Consider the following 16,644-nt stretch of genomic DNA (forward strand, 5'->3'; position numbering starts at 1 on the left):
CTCTCCCATTGTCTTGATAGGGAATTTCATGCATCTATTGCCTCCTCTTCCCCTCTCAGCATCTTCATGGGTGCTCCCTCAGATGTAGGGTCCCAAAGGGTTACCATTACCTCACATGATACTATAGAACTTGACCCATACCAGATAGTGACTTCCAAAGGCTTGACCATCATGCCAAATGGCCCTTCAGAGCCACCACTTCGGTATTATCATTCCTTCTTTATGTTACAAAGCAAGGCTGTGAAGCCAAGGAGAGGTGCTTTTTATCCTGTCCCAGCCTCTATTTGGCCTGTGGCTCCAGGGCCTGGCTGGATGGCAAGACCGTAGGTGTCCAGAGAGATACAGTGCAATGAACCAGGAAGTCAGAGTGCTCCTAGGACAGGCAAGGTTTATGCTGGGCTTCAAAGGACAGGATGGCTCTGGATTGTAAGAGTCAACCTCTCACTCTTAGGGTGCTGCTGTAGAGAAAAGGCTTCAATCCCCATCCACAAAAAAATCAAGATGCAATGCAGACTTTGATTCTGGTCCCAGTTTTACCATTACTTCCCTTGGTGACTTTGAGAGAGTCACTGACCCTCTCTGAGCCTCAACATTCCCATCCATAACATACATTATTTCCAGCATCCATGCATTTCTAATATGCTTTCATCACAGGAGATAGTCATCTGGTCCTAACCCAACACTTCTCTTTTCCTTCTTATTAGGAAAGACAGAACTGGCCAAGCAGACAGCCAAGTATATGCACAAAGATGCCAAAAAGGTAAGGGCTGGGATCTACTCCTGATTGGCATGCCATGGAGAGCTCACCACTCCTGCTAGCCCAAAAAATCCTAGGCTCCCTGAATCTGGCAATAACCAATCAAAAAGATGGGCCCTGGCCCAGGAAGCAGGCCTCAGCTATGGCCCCAACATGGCCACCAATTGCTCCAGGAATTTGGGCAAGTTATTCAACCTCTTTGTGCCTCAATTTCTTCATCTGTGAAATAGGATGAATAATCCTTGCCCTGCCTGACTCTTGAGGCACTTGGGAGAACCCAGTGAGATTCATTTATACAACATTTCTAAGCATCTACTCTGTGCCGGGTATTGTACTAGATCCTGATAATACAGCATTCATTAAGACACTCCCCTGCCCTGAGGAGCTCAGTCTTGAGGGGGAGACAGCTTTAGAAACATATCACTACTGTCCAGTGCCATCAAGAGGATTTGCTTTTCTACATGAGCTTTTTTTTTTTTTTTTTTTTTTTTTTGCGGTACGCAGGCCTCTCACTGCTGTGGCCTCTCCCGTTGCGGAGCACAGGCTCCAGACGCGCAGGCTCAGCGGCCATGGCTCACGGGCCCAGCCACTCCACAGCATGTGGGATCTTCCCAGACCGGGGCACGAACCCGCATCCCCTGCATCGGCAGGCGGACTCTCAACCACTGCGCCACCAGGGAAGTCCCATTCTACATGAGTTTTTAAACATGATTTCTTAATGCCCTAAGCTATGAGGTGGTCACAGTCTCCTTTTTCCCATGACCCAGAGGCCTGGATTCTCCATAGGACAGGGCTGTGCCCATCCCCTTGTTCAGACTCTGGCTTTCCAAGGCCTGCTCAGTTTGACTTTCTAGACTGACAGGAAATACTTTCACACAGAAATGTCAGAGCAGTCCTTGGAGATTGCAGAAACATTTCAACTTAAAGTCACACATTATTCTTCCTACTGGCCTTCCCAGTGTGGAGGCATCACAGGTTGCCCACGACCCTGGATGCCCTTGCCTACTTTCTGTGGAAAGCCTCCCCAGCTGAGGTGATGAGGAATTGCCCAGGCCTCCGCCAGCCAAACTGCCAGCAACAGAGTCCTGGCCACCTCCTTTCCTGCTTTTGCCTAGCTCCCCCTTCACCACCCCCCTGAGGGCCTGGCAGCCACAGAAACAAGGTAGCTCAGGCTGTATCCTTCTGAGCCACATTCATAGCCCCCTTCTACTGACTCTGCCAGTAGCTGTCTGTGAGCTGTCTCAACCAAAGCTAGAGCAGACCCACTCAACAGGCAGGCAGGCAGGCAAGAAGCAGCGCATGGCATGCTAATATGCTCCAACCGAAATAGCATTTTTAAGACAATTCATCAGGTTGGCAGCGATTGAAACAATTAGCACTCTGGAAAGGGCCATAAACTAGCAAGACTATTAGGGAAGATGCAGTTATGGGCAGGAACCACCTGATTAGGGATGAAGAATTCTGAGTGGTTTAATTTTAATACTGTCAGAAAGGTTAATATTTAATTACAAATCATAATCTCCTTATCCAAGCTGTCTTAATATGTCTTCATACACAGTGGAAGTAGAAGGAAGGTATCTGCTGACTTGCTGGTGTAGAAAGGAGAAGGGGCTTGATAAAAGACTGATGATGCAAGTCATTTTTCAGTTGGAGCATCTAAACAAGAGACAGATTTCCACCAGTGCAGGGTGTCCTGAAAGCTGATGATGGCATCCTTCAGTACATGCCTCACCTAGGAGACGGAGTTAACACCGTCACCACTTGGAGTCAGTGGCCTGGGTGATCCAGGCTCTGGAGTCAGCCATTCCTTGGCGCAGGCTCTATGGGTCCTAGACGGGTTGCTTTACCCCTCTTAAGTTTCAGCTCTTGCCTCAAAGTGAAGCTAATCAGTCCTGTGTCTAAGGTTGTCGTGAGCATCAAGTGAGATACTATGAATCACAGAGAACACAGGTTCTAGCACCCAGTAAGTGCCTGATCCCTTGTCTTATATTTATTCATCACTCTGTACTTTCCACAGCAGTACTCCCATCCATTGTCTTATTTGATCCTATAAGGAAGATAGCATAAGTGCTAAATTAGACCCACTTTTTAGATGAGAGAACTGAGACCCTACAGTGTTAAGCGTCCAGAGTCACCTGTTAGGGGAAGAAGTAAAATCAGAATCCAGTCTCTCAACTCTTCTCTCAGAACTGTTGTTCTCAGCCACAAGAGGAAGCTAGATTATAAACTTGTCCATTTGTCCCCATGTCACATAGGGAGATGAGAGGCATGAGAAGCCCAATATAACCATGTATTTTATTTTTAAATCATAGTTGTTGCTTCTATAAAACTTCTACCTTCACCAGCCCTGAGGACCAACTCATTACAGCATCTATGTCTAGCATAGACATTCTCTGGACATGTAACAGGCATGTTTGAAACCTGCCTTCAAAATCTGAGGGTTCTGGGCTTCCCTGGTGGCACAGTGGTTGGGGATCCGTCTGCCAATGCAGGGGACAAAGGTTCAAGCCCTGGTCTGGGAGGTTCCCACACGCCGCAGAGCAGCGAAGCCCGTGCGCTACAACTACTAGTCCTGCACTCTGGAGTCCGCGAGCCACAACTACGGAAGCCCACGTGCCTGGAGCCTGTGCTCTGCAACAAGAGAAGCCACCGCAATGAGAAGCCCATGCACTGCAACCAAGAGTAGCCCCTGCTCGCGGCAGCTAGAGAAAGCATGCACGCAGCAGGGAAGACCCAACACAGCCAAAAATAAATAAATAAATAAAATTGAAAAATAAAACAAAATCTGAGGGTTCTGGACTGTAAGCTGTCTAACCAGGGTACCTGACATCACCAGGACCCACGGAGTGATGTGTGGGAAGTGTCATGTACAGGGCCCAGTGTAAAGGAGGACTGAGCACTGACCTGGGAGTTGGTGACTTGAATTCGAGTTCTCGCTCTCTGATCCTTAGTTTCCTCATTTGTAAAGAGTCACAATACCTCCAGACCTGGCTGCCTCTCAAGGACTTGTTTGCACATTTTTGTAATTTCTTTTTTTTTATTTATTTATGTTTGGCTGTGTTGGGTCTTCATTGCTGCGCGCGGGGGCTACTCTTCGTTGCAGTGTGCGGGCTTCTCATTGCGGTGGCTTCTCTTGTTGCGGAGCACAGGCTCTAGGCACGTGGGCTTCAGTAGTTGTGGCACACGGGCTCAGTAGTTGTGGCTCGAAGGCTCAGTAGTTGCGGCATATGGGCTCAGTTGCTCCATGGCATGTGAGATCTTCCCAGACCAGGGCTCAAACCTGTGTCCCCTGCCTTGGCAGGTAGATTCTTAACCACTGCGCCACCAGGGAAGTCCTGTAATTTGTTTACTAGACTTGTGAGCTTATTATTTTTCTCTCATTAACCTCTACTATTTCTCCCAAATTGAGCAGCTTTGTTAACTCCCATTATTAGGGTTAATAATCCTTGAGAAAAAACCTTAATGGCATTCTGTGATTTCATCCTGAAGTAGGGTGGTGAAGCCCTAACGACTGCAGTTATAGTGGCAGTATGATGAAGGGATCAAGAGCAGGGCTCTGGGTCCAATGCTAAACTACTCTGTGGAGTTGGCTGAGATCTCTGTTTACATCAGTTTTCTCATCTGTAAAATGGATTCAGTAATGGTGCCTGTCTCATTGGATTGTTATGAAGGTTAAGTGAGATAATGACCATTCTTGGCACATAGTAAGCAATCAGTACATGTTAGATATAATTGTTATTATTGTTGCCTCACTTCTAGATAACCCTAAGGTAAGATCATTTGAAACCAAAATTATTCTAGCCAAGAAAATCAAGCGCTTAGATTTGTTGAGAGTTACTCAGCAAATCAGTAGAAGGACTAGGATAAGAACCCAGGTAATTTGACATAAGCGTAAGTGAGCACTGAAGTCTGTACTCCCTGTTACCTTGGGGCATTGATTGACACTGGTTCTGGACACAAAGCTCAGAACCCTTCAAATGAAGATGCCAAGAGCCCAGCTGATTGATGGAGTGGGAAATATGAGGCAGGAGGGTATAGTGGCTAAGAGCACTGACTTTGAGCCAGATTGTCAAGCTTGAGTGACCTTGGGCAAGTTACTTTAATCTGTGGCTCGGTTTTCTCATCTGTAAGGTGGGAATGATAATACTACTTTTATCTCATAGACTTACACACATTCTAAGCCCTTTATAGCTTGCTTATTTAGAACATCGCCAGACACATAGTAAGCGCCCAGTGAGTGTCACCTATTATCCAGATACCCATCTCGTGGCTTCCAGCTCATTGCTCCCTCTGGGCAGCACTCCCAGCTTCCCCATGTCTATCTTCCCACGCTTCCTGAAGCCAGTGTTTCTCTTGGCCGAGCTGCCTGGGTCCCTCTGAAGATGCTTGCTGGCTAATGCTCCATGTCCTCTGATAACACACCCTCATGACCTTAAGAACTTCTCCAAGGCCTTTCCGACCTCTTGGATTAGGTCCTCTCCTCAGGCCATAACATAAAGGAGAAACAGCGAGAGGGCATAAGGGCCTGAGTATATAGGAAGAAACTGCAGCTCCAAAAGGGAAGGCAGCCAAGGCCACACAGATAGTGGAGAACTGGGGCTGGAAGCCAAGCCTGGGGCTCTTTCTGCCACCCTATACCTCACGTACAGAGTGACAGGACAGAGAAAAAAATAGAATACATCACAGACTGAATTTCTGGCCAGCAACCGAACTAGAGTATAGCCTGGATTTCAGACATAGCTACCTCCCTCTCAGGGTCTTGGCGCGCCCTCCCTCATCCCCAGCTCTCAGGAGAAACATAGGCAGTGGGTGCATTCTCTTAGATGGAAGCATGTGCCAGTAGGAGAGGAGCCTGAGGAGTCTCTGGGGAACCCTGATCTGGGTGGAGAGACAGGGCCTCTGAATGCCCTTATAATGCCCTAAATCCCTAAATTCTTCATGAAAAGTCATGGGCATTCTGCTTGTTTTAACTCGCAAATCCCACTCCAGAGGGTGTGCTGTTCCCCTGGGGCTAATTATGGTCGGGCCTCACCCCAGGGGGCCAGTTCCCTGGAAATCTGCCCTAGGCACAACCATGGAGAGAGAAGGGCTGCAAGCTACATTCTGGATAGCTCTTAAGTGAAAACATGTAAATAAATGAGAAAGATTTATTAGTTTAAAAGAAAAGTAGGGGGCTTCCCTGGTGGCACAGTGGTTGAGAGTCTGCCTGCCAATGCAGGGGACACGGGTTCGTGCCCCGGTCCGGGAAGATCCCACATGCCACGGAGCGGCTGGGCCCATGAGCCATGGCCGCTGAGCCTGCACGTCCGGAGCCTGTGCTCCGCGACGGGAGAGGCCACAACAGTGAGAGGCCCGCGTACCGCAAAAAAAAAAAAAAGAAAAAAAAAAAAGAAAAGTAGGGACTTCCCTGGTGGCGCAGTGGTTAAGAATCCGCCTGCCAATGCAGGGGACACGGGTTCGATCCCTGGCCTGGGAAGATCCCACATGCCACGGAGCACCTGGACCCGTGCGCCACAATTAGCCTGCACTCTAGAGGCCACGAGCCACAACTACTGAAGCCCACGTGCCTAGAGCCCATGCTCCACAACGAGAAGCCACTGCAATAAGAAACCTGCGCACCGCAACAGAGTAGCCCCTGCTCGCCGCAACTAGAGAAAGCCTGCGCACAGCAACGAAGGCCCAACGCAGCCAAAAAATAAATAAAATAAATTTATTTTTTTTAAAAAACTGTGATAAAAAAATTTTTTTAATAAATAATATAAAAATAAATTGGTGCAGCCACTGTGGAGAGCAGTATGGAGGTTCCTTAAAAAACTAAAAATAGGCTTACCGTATGTCGCAGCAATCCCACTCCTGGGCATATATCCAGAAAAGATGAAAACTCCAATTTGAAAAGATACATGCAGCCCAGTGGTCATTGCAGCACTATTTACAATAGCCAGGACATGGAAACAACCTAAATGTCCATCGACAGACGAATGGATAAAGATGTGGTACATATATACAGTGGAATACTACTCAGCCATAAAAAAAGAATGAAATAATGCCATTTGCAGCAACATGGATGGGCCTAGAGATTATCATACTAAGTGAAGTAAGTCAGACAGAGAAAGACAAATATTGTATCGTACACTTATACGTGGACACTAAAAGAATGATACAGATGAACTTATTTATGAAACAGAAATAGACTCTCAGATGTAGAAAACAAACTCATGGTTAACAAAGGGAGAAGGGGGAGAGGATAAGTTAGTAGTTTGGGATTAACATATACACACTACTATATATAAAAAAGGTAAGTAATAAGGACCTACTGTATAGCACAGGGAACTGTATTCAATATCTTGTAATAATCTATAATGGAAAAGAATCTGAAAAAGAATATATATATGTATGTGGGTGTATGTATGTATAACTGAATCACTTTGCTGTACACCTGAAACTAACACAACTTTGTAAATCAACTATACTTAAAAAAAAAGAAAAAGGGGCATGTGCCCACATAGACTTGCAAAGTTGAGGGCACCATGGAGCTGTCTGGGTGCTTGTTGCTCCCCTCCATCTCATCATGATCCCACGCTGATGATGACTGACTTTGTCCATGTCAGCCTGCCCCACTCAGGTGCTGCTAGAGAACAGAGACATAGCTCCAGTGCTTGGCACACACAGTATGCCCTCAGGAAATGTGGGATGAGTGGATGATGTGGTGATCAGACCCAGTAGAAGCCAGAAAAAAGAGACATTCCAAGCCAGATTTAAGGCAGGAACGCGACTTGGGTTTATTAAGGTAGGGCATGAGGGAATCGTGGGGGATGAGTGGACAGAAAAAGGAGGCAAGGAGCCAGAAAAAACTATATCATGAAAATGGGATAGAAAATCTTGGCTTGGTGTGGCTTAAAAGCCGGAATATATTTGAGATCTCCTTAACCCTTCCCCCTGCCTTCTTCAAATGGACTCCTTGTTTCCACACAGGGTTTCATCAGGCTTGACATGTCTGAGTTCCAGGAGCGGCATGAGGTGAGTGAGAGTCCTTGGTGAAGTGTGGTTTGGAGAGCCTGTCAACAGGGCTCTGCCTGGCTATTTTGATGTGACTTGTCGATTAGGCCTGAGATAATTCCAGCAGCCTTGGGATTTGTCCTTTGCGGGGAGCATATGTACACAGCAGGGTCACTGATCTGTTTTGCATATGATTTGCTCTGAAGAGTAAACACAGAAAAGATCATCTGCTCTCCCATCACGGCAGGATTCCTTCTACCCAAAGAGACAACCTGATTGTCCTTGTTGAGACAGGCAATCTTAACAGTATGTAAAGCCATCTTACTGTTGCATGTCCCATATTGGAAACTAAAAGCATAGAAAGGCCTTCCTAACTTATTTCCTTCCTTCCATCAGGTGGCCAAATTTATTGGGTCCCCACCAGGCTACATCGGCCATGAGGAGGGTGGCCAGCTGACCAAGAAGCTGAAGCAGTGCCCCAACGCTGTGGTGCTCTTCGATGAGGTGGACAAAGCCCATCCAGATGTGCTTACCATCATGCTGCAGCTGTTTGATGAGGTGCCAGTAAGCTTGGGCCGGGATGGAGTTGGGGGCACCTGTAGGTATGGGGGGCTGTGAACAGCAGGACCCAGGGGCCCAGAATTGATCATTCCTCAAGTTGCTGCTTCCTCATGTGTACGTTCAGTCACTTAGCAGGTGTGGCTTCACCCCCTCTCTGGACCGGGGCCCAGACTGGGCACCCAAAGAAGACCAGCACTGCCCAAGAGTTGAAATGTTGTGGCTGCCCAGACTACCTTCGAAAGAGACAGAATGGGACAGGGGTGCCAGGGGAGAGAGAGAGAGAGCTGAATTTTTAGTTCTAGCTCTGCCCCATCTCTCGGCATCAGGGACCTCGTGTGACAAACAAGGAGGCTGGATCCAATAAGCTCCAAGAACCTTTCTGGCTCAGACAGCTCCTGCTCCTCCCCATGTCAGCCATCATTTTCACCAGTTCTTTAAAACACCAGGGACATTGCTGCTGTCTGTGATGGTGACCATGATGATGGAATGGTGGTGCCCTGGTTCATGGAACCGTCTTCTCCTGAGGAGCTCCAGGCTGGTTACAAGCAAGGACAGTCTCCCTCTTAACTGGTGAAATGAGCTCTAAATGAGAACAACTTCCTCTTCTTCAGCACAGTCTATGTAATAGGCCTGTGCTAAAGACTTTACAGATATTCTTGCTAATCATCACAATAGCCAGGCAAGGTACCAATCATTTGTTACAGATGAAGAAACTGAGGTTCAGCAAGGTTATAAATGACTTGCCCAAGGCCACAGAGCTACTGTGTGGAAGAGCCAGAAATGGGCTGCAGATACATCTGGTCCCAGAGCCCCAGTTCTCCCCATCTATACCAGTCCTTATCTTGAGCAGCGGAGGGAGAGCTTATGGTTGTGGGAGGGGCTGCCATCCACCTTTTCCAGGGGTCCTGCAGAACTGGGGATGAGGCCTCCCATCTGCTCCCATGCAGGGACTATATTAGCCAGCACATGGCCAGATGGAGTCCAGTCCAGGGAAAATGTCCAGCCCCATTTTCCCTCCAGCCCTGGGAAAATGGAAAGAGGTTTGCTGCCCATGTCAGAGTGCACTAACGAAATGCAGGAATGGATACCCATGGACCAAATAACACATCAGGTACCAAGCCAGGAAGAACCAGATCCAAATGTCCCCACAGCTGCCCACTACCTGTCCCACCTGGCCCAGCATCCTTGCCCCTGCCCCAGTTTATTGCTCTCTTCCTAGGCTCTCATCTGCTCCCTGTCTCGAGACCCACCCCCCACCCCCACTGAGGAATGAAGGCCAAGCCTTCAAAGGTCACATATTCTGTTTCCCGCACCTGTGCTCTGAGACCACCCCCACCCCGACCCCTGCTGCCGCCTTCTAGCCTCTTGATGGGATTCAGGTACACAGCTGTGGACCAGACCCAAACCTGCCCTCTGGGAACTCCCTACCTAGTAGACAGCAGAAAGGAGATATGATAAAGTTGACATTTTTGTACTTTGTGTGCAAGGCACTGTTATTGCATGTATGAACTCCTTTAATCCTCCCAGAAGGAGGATTGGTTCCCAGAAGATGGTTATTATTACTGACTCCATGTAACAAATGTAGAAACTGAAGTAAAGTGAGACAATTTATTCACCCATGGTCACACAGTTGGGAAGAGGAAATCCAGGATTTGAACCCAGGCAGTCCACTTCCAGAGCCTGCAGCTAAAATAGTAACTACCATGTAGCCAAGGCCAAAAGAGAACAGTAGATCTGGAATGAAGCATTCACAGGAAGGGAGAGCCCGGCTTAGGGAAGGTGAGCACAGCAGCCTGGTTGGCCTCTCACTTCCCTGGAGAGGTTCCTGGTCCAGAAAGAGGGAAGGCAACTGCTGACTGGAATGCAACCAACCCCACCTGGAAAATGCTTACCACTCCCGTGTGTAAGCCCTGTCCACCCCACCCACTGCTGCTGTCACTCCACTGACTACCTTGGGGAGTTGATAATAACTCCTTCCTACAGCTCCCACAACCTGCTACAGTTTCTGATGTTTATGCCCTTGCTTCCATTGACCAAAGCTGCCATCTGAGCTTACTTAGCCAGATTTATGCATGTTTGCTTCTTGAGGACAGAGACCTTGTCTCACTCCAACCATTCCCAGAACCCACAGCGCCAGGAGAAATGCCCTGTTGACTAACTTAATTCAGTAGTAATTCAGCAAACCTTCCAAGGATGAATAAGTATTTGCCAGGTGAACAGAGTGGAGAAGGGCCGGCAGTAGACACCCCATGTGCAGAAGCACAGGGGCATGAGGCAGCCTGGTATATGCAGAGAACTACAGCTGTCCAGTATTGATTGACTGCAGAGGGAAAGGGAGAATAGAATGGTGGAGATAGGTGGATAAGGTAGACAGGGGCAGGTTAGAATGCCAGGCAGAGGAGTGTGGACTTTTTTGGTGAATAGTAAGAAGCCTTTAAAGACTTTAGGCAAAGAGAGAAATATGATCAGGTTTTCACTTTATAAAGATCCTATAGGCAGCAGTGAGCAAATGGACTAGAAGGAAGAAGAGAGACCAGTGAGGAGACTGTTGAAGAGTCCTGGCGAGAGCTTGGGAGGCCTGCTCTCAAGCAGGGCTGTGGGATGGGGAGCGCTCCCGGGAAGTCCGCTGTGCAGGGCTCGGTCGTTGGATGTGAGGAGAGAGGGAGGGACCAAGGATGACCAGCGGCAGGATTTCTGGCCTGGGTGACCCATGGGTGCTGCTGCCATCAACCTGCGGCAGGGAACACAAGGGGATGAGCAACAGATTGATGAGGAAGGTAAGGAGCTAAGGTTTGGAATTGTTGAAAATGAAATGCCACAGCCAGATGGGTATGTCCAAGAAGTCGCTCATCAGTTTGAGCGGTCTGGAGTGTAAGAGAGGCCTGCACCGGAAGCAGAGACTCAGGAATGCTTCAGCACAGAGAGAGTACCAGAAGCCACAGGAAGGGGTGAGATCTCTGACCTAGTGAGAGTATGGTGTGCAGAGAAGAGAGGTAAGAACAGCCTTGCAACCTCTCCAAAAAGAGTCAAAGACAGAATTGCCAGAGAGTAAGAGGCAAACCAGGAGAAGGTGGTTCAGTGCGGGGCAGAGAAGACACAGGGAGAACAGACAGTCCCTGCCTCAGTGTTTCTGAGCAAGGGGGAGACAGGCAGCAAAGAGCAGTCCAGCCACTGTGGTGAGTGGTGTGCTAGGATAAGTAGGAGTTATAAGGGCACCTGATCCAGTCTGGGGGAATAGGGAAGCCCCCCTCATATCCACCCAGCCCAGACCTCCCAAGCTTGGACCCAGAAAAGCAGAAGCCCTAATGCTCTCACCAAAACACCAAGCAGAGCTAATGCAGGTCACTTCTCTGTTTACCCCAGAGTCTGTAGCACAGGGCAGAAGTCCTAGGAAGCCCACCCACTGCTCCTCCCTTCAAGGATAGAAACGGGGGAAAGCAGCCCCTATAACCCTGAGGTGAGCATTCACGCGCCACCCAGGATGCGTGCACTCCAGTCGTTGCTGAGAGGCAGGACAGCAACAGCTCCCTCTTTGGGACACATTTTCTTGCCAGGGACTCTGAGGAGAAGGAGACGTGAACAGTGTGAAGGTCACCCTTTGGGTCAGTAATACACTGCACCTGCTCCCCTCACCCACCTGGGACCCATCCTCAGGCCCAGTTATGAGCAGAGCTTTGATCTCTCAGAAAGAAATGGCCACTGGTTATTGCTCTGGCCAGTACAGCAGTGTGTGTGCTCAGTCCTCAGGGATGAGCTCTGCGAACACACACACAGGGTCATCTGCACGCACTTGGGCACATCACACATGCACGCAGACATGGTCCCCAAAACTAGAGTTGCCCTTAGTGGATTCTGTCGTGTTGTAACCCATAAGCAGGGGGTGAAGTAGGAAGCTAATGGCCAAGCTCAGGAACATCTGCTTGCACCCTTGCCTTCTCCTCGTCCCTCCCAAGGCTGGGACGGAAGAGTGACCAGGATTTGGATCTCGAGGCCCCCGTTGAATAGACCCCCTTGGAACTAACACTTTCTGAGGCCTGTGCCAAGGTCCCATGTAAAGTGAGGCAGAAAAGCACTTGGTACTGTGCCCAGTACACAGTAGGCGCTCAGTTAATGCACATTCCTTTTTTACCTCTGAGGGCCAGGGCTGGTCTGCCTTTGCATTGGCTTTAGAACCAAGGGCTGACCTTGAGTGAGGCCCTCGCCACCAGGGAAAGGGGAACACTTGAAGAGGATTGGTTACCTGAGGCTGGGGCGGGGCCCAGCATCACTGGCTTGGGCAGGTGCCAACAGGCTGAAGTCAGTGACCTTTCCCCAAAGCCATGTTCACAAACTTGGCAGGAGTTATGCTTTTGCCTGCAACCCAGATGAGTTCCCAGGAAGGTCTGCCTCTCCCCACACCTGTACCGGTAGCTTGTTTCCTGTCAGGATCAAAGGATGCAAACTGAATTTGGCAGAATTCTGAGAAATTTTTATTTTGGGAAAGAAAATTGCATGAGGCCTCATTTTATCCCACACTGTTGGTATGACCCCAGTAGCCTGGTGTACAGTGAATGATATGGGTTCTGGGGTCAGACAGTTCAATAGAGCCTCAGCTCTACTGTATTCTAGCTGTGAGACCTTGTACAAATTACTTAACCTCTCTGAGCCTCAGCTTCTTTGTAGGGGTGGTGAGGATTCAAGCATTCAGCAAGCAAGTGTTGAGCACATGCTATATGCCAAACACTGTTCTAGGACCCAGTGAGAGCAAGACCCAGCCTCTGCCCTCATAAAGCGACCTTCTAGTGGGCAGAGTGCAATAGTGCATGGAAAGCACTAAGCAGGGCACCGGCAGTGGAAGTAGATGTGCCCATCAAAGTCAGACTCCATCAGTTCCTCTCAGTGGGGCCCTGATTAGTGCTTTTTTATAAATGACTGCAAAGTGCTGTTGTACCATGCTAGCCTTGAGGTTTGCTGAGTGGGCAGAGTTCCTTGCCCTTGAACTGAATGGCCCTGGACAGCTACAATTTTCTCATTCTTCTGTCTCCTCCCTCTACTGTTGCCCCTTTTCTCTTTCCTTGTGCATCTGTTTCTAGTAAAGATGCTTTCTTCTGTGTCACCTCTAGAAAAAGCTAAAGATTCCAAGGCAATTTCCCAAGTTGGTTAAAGGAGGGACATTAATCAGGCCAGAGGATGGCTCTAAAGATGCAGAGATTATACCTGTTTCAGTTCATTTACCTGGTCCTCACAATGACCCTGTAGAATACCCTCCTCTGACCTCCTACAGCAGCGTGGCCTTCCCTTTATCATAACATTTAACCACTGAATTGTGACTGCTTGTTTCCTGACCTCACTCCTTCTCTAGACTGGGAGCATGTCAGAGGCTCAGTGAGTCCCCAGTGCCCCAACACAGAGCCTGGCCCAGACTGGGCCCCCAGGAGAGTGTGTTGGATGGATGCATGTACAGTCAGGCTGGCTTCTGGGTGCCCTCAGAGATGCCAGACAGCAGGTGCAGTCTCAACCTGGGGCACTCCCAGCAGGTGAGCACTGTAGCCAAGGTGTGAGAACAGTGCTCAGAGACCCCAGAGGAGGGAGTGCTGACTCTGCCGGAGGAGGGGGAGGCACAGGGGTTCTGGAGAGAGCTCCTGGGAGAGGGGCCCAGCCTTACCACTCCCTGACCATGCAGTCACGGTTCCTTCCCAGGGCCGGCTGACAGATGGAAAAGGGAAGACCATCGACTGCAAGGACGCCATCTTCATCATGACCTCCAACGTGGGCAGTGACGAGATAGCACAGCACGCACTGCAGCTGAGGCAGGAAGCTTTGGAGATGAGCCATAACCGGATCGCCGAGAACCTTGGTACAGCACGTGGCCCGAGCTCTCTGGGCAACTGGTTAAGTGACCAGGCCGCCAGCGCATCTCCTGGGGGCAAGGATGGCAGGATGGCATTGGTGTCCTGGGGCCAGATGAGGGCCCTGGTAGCATCTTTGTTCCTAGCTGGTCCTGACCAGACACCAGGCACCCTACTAGATAGTGGAGGGAGGCAGACAGATGGTGCCCCTACTTCCTCAAGAAATCCCCAAGTCTCTTGGGTGACAGGAGGGCTCCAGACAGAGTAATGGACAGAGCCACACCAGGGCATGGGGCCAGGAAGAGGCCAGGGCCTAAGGGGACTGAAGGGATGCACACTCAACAGATGGAGACACTTCGGTGCAATGAGGGGATAGCAGACCAGAAACCGTATGGAGGTGACACAGCCTTTTTCAGCCGGGGAGCCTTCCTGCATAGGAGGAAAGGAGGAGCATGTCAGGCAGGAGGCCACATCTGTCACCTTTCTATTTAGGATTGAACTCTCCAGCCCAGTCTTGGTCCTGACTCTTCTCCTCTCCCCTCCCCTCCTTCATACATTTCCTACCAGTACATGAGCAGTGGAAGGGCCTAGGAGGTACCCAGTCCAGGCCTCTCATTGTGCAGGTGAGGAGAAGGCTGAGGCCCAGACAGCCTGAGACCTTGACCAGGAACACACAGACCATAAGGGTCAGGACCAGGGCTTTTTTCATGGATAGAGCGAAGGAGCAGGCACAGCTCCCAAAGGTCCTGGGTTTATGATTCTGTCTCTACAGGGGATGTCCAGACTAGTGACAAGATCACCATCTCTAAGAACTTCAAGGAAAATGTGATTCGCCCCATCCTAAAAGTAAGAGTTCTTTGTCATTCCTGCTGGAGCCTTGGGTTGGGGGGGGATCCCCTTAGCCATAGTGAAGATATGGAAACCCTCCCACGCCCATCTTCCCCAATAGGGTCCAGTAATTCCTTTATACCCTCTGGGTCACTGAGTTCACCCCATCCCTAACCTGGCCCTATAGGCTCACTTCAAGAGAGATGAGTTTCTGGGACGAATCAATGAGATCGTCTACTTCCTCCCCTTCTGCCACTTGGAGCTCATCCAACTCGTCAACAAGGAGCTGAATTTCTGGGCCAAGAGAGTAAGAGCGGGGACTGCCTGTGGGTGGGGGTGGGATATATGCCCACTGGAAGTCAGGGAACACTGGGCTGGGAGCACCACCCCCAGAAGAAGGAGCACAGAGGGGGCCAGTGGCTATAGGGCACACAGTCTCTCACAGGCCCAGGCCTTAGGCCAGAGCGCTGAGAGATAGAAAGCCCTGGCCCACATTCAGGCATGCTCCTATCTGACCTGTCCCAGGCCAAGCAAAGGCACAACATCACACTGCTCTGGGACCGTGAGGTGGCAGACGTGTTGGTTGACGGCTACAACGTGCACTATGGCGCCCGCTCCATTAAGCATGAGGTGAGCACAGGAGCCTGAGAGAAGTGAGGCCCTTCCACACCTCCCTCCCTGGTGCCCCCAGACGCATTCCCTGGGCTCCCAGTCTGTCCAGACAGGCAGGAATTGTTCTTAGAGCAGATGCCTCTTCAGAACCAAAAACAATATAATCAAGTAAAACCCCTATCCTAAAAGGGTAACTGAGTTTGAACCCCTACCAGTGTGAGAAACTGGGCTGAACCTCAGAAACTGACATTACTGTGTCATTAGCACTGTCCTGCAAGCTTGCGTTGTTAGCCTTTTGCAGATGAAAAAGCTGAAGCTTTGAGTAAGTACTTGCCTGAGCAGTAAGTGATAGAGCCAGGCCTCCAGGCTTTGGCAGTGAAGACCACTTCACCTACCACCTGCAGGTGGAGCGCCGTGTGGTAAACCAGCTGGCGGCCGCCTACGAGCAGGACCTGCTGCCAGGGGGCTGCACTCTGCGCATCACTGTGGAGGACTCAGACAAGCAGCTACTCAAGAGTCCTGAACTGCCCTCACCCCAGGCTGAGAAGCGTCCACCCAAGCTGCGGCTGGAGATTATCGATAAGGACAGCAAGACCCACAGATTGGACATCCAGGCACCACTAAACCCTGAGAAGGTGTGCCACACCCTCTAGTGTCTACCTACCTGCCTATACGTGCCCTGAACACCTAATAAAGCCCCCTTGGCTGTGGCATGGTAACGACCTGCCTTCTCCTCCTGCCTCTCACTCCTCTCCAAAGTCAAAAGCAGGAATTTTGCCCTACCCTGATCCTTTCCTGTGGGCCCCACATGTGCTAACAGGTCTCTGGGAGAGGAGCTGCTCCTCCATCCCCTTCAAGCCAGGGGGAAGAGGGAGGTCTCTTATCTCTGTCCTTCAGCGTGATCCCCATGTCCCAGCATCTCTGGAACTTTATCATGTTTCCTGGAAGCTCAGAAGTATGGCAGCTGAGAACAGATCTGGCTGGAAAGAGACAGGGACCAGGCTGTGACCTGCCACCCTCTACTGGCTCTCATGCAACTGAGTCCCCAGAATGTCTCCACTG

The 16,644-nt window shown here is 49.9% G+C and overlaps 1 protein-coding gene across 3 annotated transcripts in view; it reads left to right on the top strand.

Annotated features, from left to right (window-relative positions):
- CLPB (caseinolytic mitochondrial matrix peptidase chaperone subunit B) overlaps nt 1–16,303 on the top strand; it is a 149,011-nt gene extending 132,708 nt beyond the window's left edge. The window contains exons 9-16 of one of the 3 annotated variants that reach the window (XM_032641087.1): nt 705–760; nt 7,730–7,774; nt 8,150–8,311; nt 13,994–14,150; nt 14,915–14,988; nt 15,158–15,277; nt 15,496–15,600; nt 15,987–16,301. In XM_032641087.1, coding sequence (XP_032496978.1) covers nt 705–760; nt 7,730–7,774; nt 8,150–8,311; nt 13,994–14,150; nt 14,915–14,988; nt 15,158–15,277; nt 15,496–15,600; nt 15,987–16,235 — 968 coding nt within the window. In that variant the 3' untranslated portion in view covers nt 16,236–16,301. Of the gene's footprint in view, nt 1–704; nt 761–7,729; nt 7,775–8,149; nt 8,318–13,993; nt 14,151–14,914; nt 14,989–15,157; nt 15,278–15,495; nt 15,601–15,986 lie in introns of all 3 variants that reach the window. The other 2 variants (XM_032641086.1, XM_032641089.1) reach the window with 2 other exon arrangements.
- The last annotated feature ends 341 nt before the right edge of the window (nt 16,304–16,644 follow it).

The sequence above is a fragment of the Phocoena sinus genome, chromosome 8, assembly GCF_008692025.1.
Source record: "Phocoena sinus isolate mPhoSin1 chromosome 8, mPhoSin1.pri, whole genome shotgun sequence".
Classification (NCBI taxonomy): Eukaryota; Metazoa; Chordata; class Mammalia; order Artiodactyla; family Phocoenidae; genus Phocoena; species Phocoena sinus.